This window comes from Callithrix jacchus, chromosome 7 (genome assembly GCF_049354715.1).
Source record: "Callithrix jacchus isolate 240 chromosome 7, calJac240_pri, whole genome shotgun sequence".
NCBI lineage: Eukaryota > Metazoa > Chordata > Mammalia > Primates > Cebidae > Callithrix > Callithrix jacchus.
Window position 1 is genome coordinate 115,234,321 of NC_133508.1, and position 7,042 is coordinate 115,241,362.

A 7,042-nucleotide genomic window follows, 5' to 3' on the forward strand; every position below is an offset into this window, starting at 1 on the left:
CAGGTAGCTGGGATTACAGGCATGTGCCACCATGCCTGGCTAATTTTGTATTTTTAGTAGAGACGGGGTTTCACCATGTTGGTCAGGCTGGTCTCAAACTCCTGACTTCAAGTAATCTGCCCACCTTGGCCTCCCAAAATGCTGGGATTACAGGCGTGAGCCACTGCATCTGGCCCTATTTTGATTCTCATACAGTAAAAAATGATCTGAAATAAAACTAGTTAGTATGAATATGATTTTTATTACATTATATTTTTATATATTTCCATATAAAATATATAAAAACAGCATGAATATGGTATTTTTGTTTATATGTATAAACAGTATGAATATGGTATTTTATATTGCTATATATTTTATTAATATATTTATGTATTTTCTATTTTATATATTGTTCAATTGTAATACAAATTAAAGATTTAGGTTCTGTACTTTGTATTGATTATTGAAGACCTTTCAACTGACATCTTTTAAAAACTTATTATTTATAAGTAGATACTTACATAATTTATATACTTCAACATTCCAGATCAGTAGTTTATAAGATAAGCAGTTCCCAGTTTTCTTTTCTTTTTCTTTTTTTTCTTGAGACAGAGTCTTGCACTGTTGACTGGGCTGGTGTGCAGTGGCACGATCTTGGCTCACTGTAACCTTCGCTTCCTGGGTTGAAGCGATTCTCCTGCTTCAGCCCCCTGAGTAGCTAGGATTATAGGTGCCTGCCACCATGCCCAGCTAATTTTTTGTATATTTAGTAGAGACAAGGTTTCATCATGTAGACCAGGCTGGTCTTGAACTTCTGACTTCAGGTGATCCGCCTGCCTCAGCCTCCCAAAGTGCTGGGATTACAGGCGTGACTCACTGTACCTGGCCTTATTTTATTTTCCTTACTTACCTGAGGAACAAAGATTCAGGAATAAATTATTAAAGATGCTGATTTGGAGGAAGAATTTTAAAACTAACAATTTAACTTAGGATATAATCATCAAGAGTTTTATAGCTGTTCTATATTTAGTTAAAATGGCATTTCTGACCAATATTAATAAATTTTAATGTAAGTTAGCCGAAGTTTATTAGCAATACAATTTTTGAAAGTTTGACTTTCAAGAGTTGCAAGCTTTTTTCTAATCATGCTTATCTCTTCAATTAGGGTTGAAAGGAGGAGCTGGAGGTACTGATGGACAAGGAGGTACTTTCCGGTACACCTTTCATGGCGATCCTCATGCTACATTTGCTGCATTTTTTGGAGGGTCCAACCCCTTTGAAATTTTCTTTGGAAGACGAATGGGTGGTGGTAGAGATTCTGAAGAAATGGAAATAGATGGTGATCCTTTTAGTGCCTTTGGTTTCAGCATGAATGGATATCCAAGAGACAGGAATTCTGTGGGGCCATCCCGCCTCAAACAAGATCCTCCAGTTATTCATGAACTTAGAGTATCACTTGAAGAGATATATAATGGTTGTACCAAACGGATGAAGATTTCTCGAAAAAGGCTAAATGCTGATGGAAGGAGTTACAGATCTGAGGACAAAATTCTTACCATTGAGATTAAAAAAGGGTGGAAAGAAGGCACCAAAATTACTTTTCCAAGAGAAGGAGATGAAACACCAAACAGTATTCCAGCAGACATTGTTTTTATCATTAAAGACAAAGATCATCCAAAATTTAAAAGAGATGGATCAAATATAATTTATACTGCTAAAATTAGTTTACGAGAGGTAAGTTGGTAGGACCTAAAATTCTGAGACCAAATATTTATGTAATTGATCATAGGGAGTGTATCTAGATAATAGCTAATTTATTTAATGCCTATTACACATTAAAAATATTATTATAACAATCCTCTAAGATAGTACTGCTATTATGCCTCGTTTTTGGATGTGATTATATTTTCTAACTTTAATTACTTATAATTAAAGTGTTAATTTGAAGTGCTAACTGAATTATGTACTATATGACCCTGCTTTTACAAATGCAGCTTATGAGCCGGGTGTGGTGGCTCATGCCTGTAATCCCAGCACTTTGGGAGGCTTAGGCGGCGGGATCATGAGGTCAGGGCTTCAAGACCAGCCTGACCAACATGGTGAAACCCCGTCTCTACTTAAAAATACAAAAATTAGCTGGGCAGGGTGGCTCGCACCTATAATCCCAGCTACTTTGGAGGCTGAAGCAGGAGAATCACTTGAACCCAGGAGGCAGAGGTTGCAGTGAGCTGAGGAGAGTGGGCCATTGCACTCCAGCCTGGGCGACAGAGTGAGACTTCATCTCAAAAACAAACAAACAAACAAAAACAAATGCAGTTTATGAGATCTGCATTGGTAATCTCATCACGTTCGTCCTTGTATAAAGGATTTGTTTTAAAGTTGTTAATATGGAGTAATAATTGCATAACAAAAAAGGTATTAAAATATTTTATAATTCACTCTAAATTTGTACAAATTTATATTAAGAATATATACATTTATAAGTGCATAGAAATGTATACATTTATACATCATAATGGTACTGCTTTAATATAGTTATTATTTGAGTTCTTATTTGCACTATTTTTTTTTTTTTTTGAGATGGAATCTTGCTCTGTCACCCACCTTGGCACGATCTCAGCTCACTGCAACCTCCACCCCTGGGTTCAAGTGATTCTCCTGGCTCAGCCTCCCAAGTAGCTGGGATTACAGGCACACACCACCACACCTGGCTAATTTTTGGTAGAGACAGGGTTTCAGCATGTTGGCCAAGCTGGTCTCCAACTCCTGACCTCAAGTGATCCACCTGCCTCAGCCTCCCACAGTGCTGGGATTACAGGCATGAGCCACTGCACTCAGCCTGTTTGCACTGTTTCTCAAATTGGATTGCAACTCCCCAAATATGATCATAACACTTCCCTGCTTCAAATTCTTAAATTGCTCTACATTGCCTCTACCATAAAGTCCAAACTCTTCAGCTTAAAATAAGTCATTTTAAATCTGATGTTTAACCATAAAATGTATATCCACTTCCCCAAGTTTGCTCTATTATAATATTTGTTATTATTTTTTGAGATGGAATCTCACTCTGTCACCTGTGCCGGAGTCCAGTGGCACAATCTTGGCTTGCTGCAGCCCTCCACCTCCCAGGTTCAAGTGATTCTCCTGCTTCAGGCTTTCGAGTAGCTGGGATTATAGGTGCCCACCACCATGCCCAGCTAATTTTTTTTTTTTTTTTTTTTTTGAGATGGAGTTTCGCTCTTGTTACCCAGGCTGGAGTGCAATGGCGTGATCTCGGCTCACTGCAACCTCCACCTCCTGGGTTCAGGCAATTCCCCTGCCTCAGCCTCCCGAGTAGCTGGGACTACAGGCACGCGCCACCATGCCCAGCTAATTTTTTGTATTTTTAGTAGAGACAGGGTTTCACCATGTTGACCAGGATGGTCTCGATCTCTTGACTGCGTGATCCACCCGCCTCGGCCTCCCAAAGTGCTGGGATTACAGGCTTGAGCCACTGCACCCAGCCCGCCCAGCTAATTTTTGTATTTTGAGTAAAGCTGGGGCCACCTTTTTGGCCAGGCTCGTCTCGAACTCTTGACCTGAAGTGATCCGCCCACCTCTGCCTCTCAAAGTGCTGGGATAATAGATGTGAGTCACTGCACCTGGCCATGTTTGCTCTATTATTATCTTGTATACTTGAGCTCTACTCTATTGTTTCTCACCCTGCCCTAATAGCCTGCTACTGGTCCAATGCTTAGTTCAAGTATCCTCTACTCCCAGAATATAAGGGGCTACGTTGGTGCTCTTTCTCTCACAAAAGACCTCCATATATACCTCTGTTTCTACACTATACAATATTATAATGGCTAGTTTGCTTGTATGTTTCTGTGAGTTCCTTGTGCATTCCTTGAGCTGGGGTCCGTGTTCATGGTTTCTATAAGGCTCAGCATCTAGCCAGAATGTGTGGCATTATATATAGTAAATGCTCAGTAAATATTTTTTATCTAAAACAAATGTATTTATTGTCCTGATACTTTCCAGAGAAGTAGGTAGTTGCTCCTATCACGTACTTTCTAGTCCTGAATTTCTCCCTCTTCTTCCATTCCAATTCCTGCATCTTGAATGTATTAATAGCAGCTTCAAAATAACCATGTAATTCCAGGGCAATGTGGAATATATCCTTTACTTCTTTTCTTCTCCTTCTTTTTTTTTTTTTTTTTTGGTAACATATCTAAAGATGCATGTCCTGAAGGAATTTTCTAATGAGGAAAAAAATTGTGTAACTATTGTTATTCTTTTGGAGGTTAAAATTTTACCTTAGTGGTACTACCCTTTACCATCTGGCAATATTTGTGCTTAGATTTTTTAGTTTTGAAATGTGTTCATTTTATTTTATTTTGTCTATTTTAGGCATTGTGTGGCTGCTCAATTAATGTACCAACACTGGATGGCAGAAACATACCTATGTCAGTAAATGATATTGTGAAACCTGGAATGAGAAGAAGAATTATTGGATACGGGCTGCCATTTCCAAAAAATCCTGACCAACGTGGTGACCTTCTAATAGAATTTGAGGTGTCCTTCCCAGATACTATATCATCTTCATCCAAAGAAGTGCTTAGGAAACATCTTCCTGCCTCATAGAATGAAGAACTTTGTTACCCATATTTCAATAAGGCACTGAAAATATAGAAGGACTTGCAGTTTACTGATGTAGATGTGAATTCTGTATAAAGATGTGTAAATTCTTTTGAGGGTTCATTAAATTGCATGAATAGAGACGGGTCAAATAAATAGGCAAAAGGGATTTTTATAGTTAGAGATAAAGAGAAAACCATTCACTATATTTTATTTCATTTTTCCCAATTCAGTTATTTTTAATAATTTGCTTATATGTAAAATTTGTTTTTGTGGAGTCAGTAGCTATAGTTCTAGTAAAGCACTAGACTACCAATTACTTTATTTCTTATATCTTTAGATAATTAGTATGAAAAGTTTCCATTTATAATGGAAATAAAAATTCTTAAGTAAACTATACATGTAATACGTATTTCAAGAAGATAATAAAAACCCAAGTCAGTTATTAGTTTTAAATCACCTTCTGAAATGCTGCTATAGGCCTGGTATCGGTAAAAGAATATTCTGATGCATTTGTTTTACCATTTTGATTTTTAAAGTATACTGTAGCATTTCATTTTTTTTTCTTTTATTTACTCTAGCATTTCTTAATAACATTGTTGCAATGTTTTTAAGGCAGACTTTTCTTCATAAAAAGGAAATTAATGGTTATTTCTCTCCTGTGGAAATCCCAATTGCCTGAATTACTGATATTTTAGAAATAGACTTTTTAAAATGCCATATGTAATTTTATGCAAGTTGACTATATATCTTGGACTGAATAAATTATAGGCTCATTTTGTTCTCTGCTAGTTTAATTTGTTTAATAATGTGTTTTTAGAGGAAATGCTGTTACTTGTAATTAATTTTCCAATGATACAGTCTTCTATAACTTACTCATAATATACTATATGTACTTTATGTAATTTCCCTAAAAAGAATGAACTACCACTGCGCTATGGTATTAAACCAAAATATGGGGAAAATAAACACTAACTGCTGCTTATGGACAATGTTGCAACTACTTGTTATGCATATAAATATTTTACTTTTTCATATGTATAGATTGCATTTCTTAGGTGTTTTAATTTTTTAAAATACATTTACATTTAAAAAATTATTTAGTTTTGTTTTCTGTTTTATAACTATAGTGAGAATGATGTTTTGAAACAAAGTATTTGGTTATAAAATAGTTTTCAGGATGATTTATACACATATATGTGTGTACGTATACTGGGTCTTATCACCTTTTAGCAGAATATGAAATCAATATAAATAGGTTATAATAGCCATATTCTATATTACTTTATTGAGATATAACTTACATGCCATAAAGTTTACCCTTAAAATATACAATTCAGTGGTTTTAGTAATATTCACAAAATAGTACAATCATCATCACTTTTTAATTCCAGAATATTTTCATCTCCCCAAAAAGAAATCCTAAATCCTTTCGCACTTACTTCCCATTCTTCCCTTCCTCCAGCCCCTGGCAAACACTAATCTGCTTTTCATGTGTATGGATTTGTCTGTTCTGGACATTTCATACAAATAGAACCAAACAATATATGGCTTTTTTTTTTTTTTGGTCTGGCCTCTTTCATTTAGCTTAAGGTTTTCAAGGTTCATCTATGTTGTATCATGTGTCAGTACTTTATTCCTTTTTATGGCAAATATATGGATATACCACATTTTGTTTATCTTTTCATTAATTATGGGCATTTGACTTATTTCTACTTTTTTGGCTATTATAAATAATGCTGCTATGAAAATTTGCATGGCAGTTTTTGTGTTTTAATTCTCATGGGTATATACCTAAAAGTGGAATTGCTGAGAGTAACCATTTACTTGAGTTGCAAATGGAAAATGCTTGAAAAAATGCCAGAGAATTCAGCTAATCACACTTATTATTCTATCTAATTAATAAGTGAGTCCTCTATAAGTCTCTCTGAATGACAGTTAAAACTCCCTAAGAAGTGTGAACATTACAGAAATTTTCTCAGAAGTCTAAAGATCTAGAGCTGAAAAACATTAGTCAACATTGTGACTGATAGTGGTTTTTGTTTTAAACCCATTATTATTTATTGCAATTTTCTTGATTAAGCATTTTCTCCCAGGTAGAATAAATTATATATATAATAATAAGATTATATAGATTATATATATTATATATAATATAAATATTTATATAGATTATATATATTATATATAATATAAATATATATATAGATTATATATATATATAATCTTTGGATTAAAAAGTTTTTTAAGCAGAGAATTATTATTCCAGTAGTAAATATATATATATAATAATAAGATTATATATATTATATATAATATAAATATATATATAGATTATATATATATATATAATCTTTGGATTAAAAAGTTTTTTAAGCAGAGAATTATTATTCCAGTAGTAAATAAAATTATATAAGTATACAAAACCAGTATACCAGTATCT

At 34.3% G+C, this 7,042-nt stretch overlaps 1 protein-coding gene across 10 annotated transcripts in view; it reads left to right on the forward strand.

Annotated features, from left to right (window-relative positions):
* The window catches only part of DNAJB4 (DnaJ heat shock protein family (Hsp40) member B4), a 44,957-nt gene extending 39,369 nt beyond the window's left edge, over window positions 1-5,588 (forward strand). For all 10 annotated transcript variants that reach the window (XM_078332292.1, XM_078332294.1, XM_054236445.2 and 7 more), the window contains 2 exons: window positions 1,148-1,716; window positions 4,372-5,588. In XM_078332292.1, the coding sequence (XP_078188418.1) occupies window positions 1,148-1,716; window positions 4,372-4,605 (803 nt within the window). In that variant the 3' untranslated portion in view covers window positions 4,606-5,588. The remainder of the gene's footprint in view (window positions 1-1,147; window positions 1,717-4,371) is intronic.
* Window positions 5,589-7,042: the final 1,454 nt, after the last annotated feature.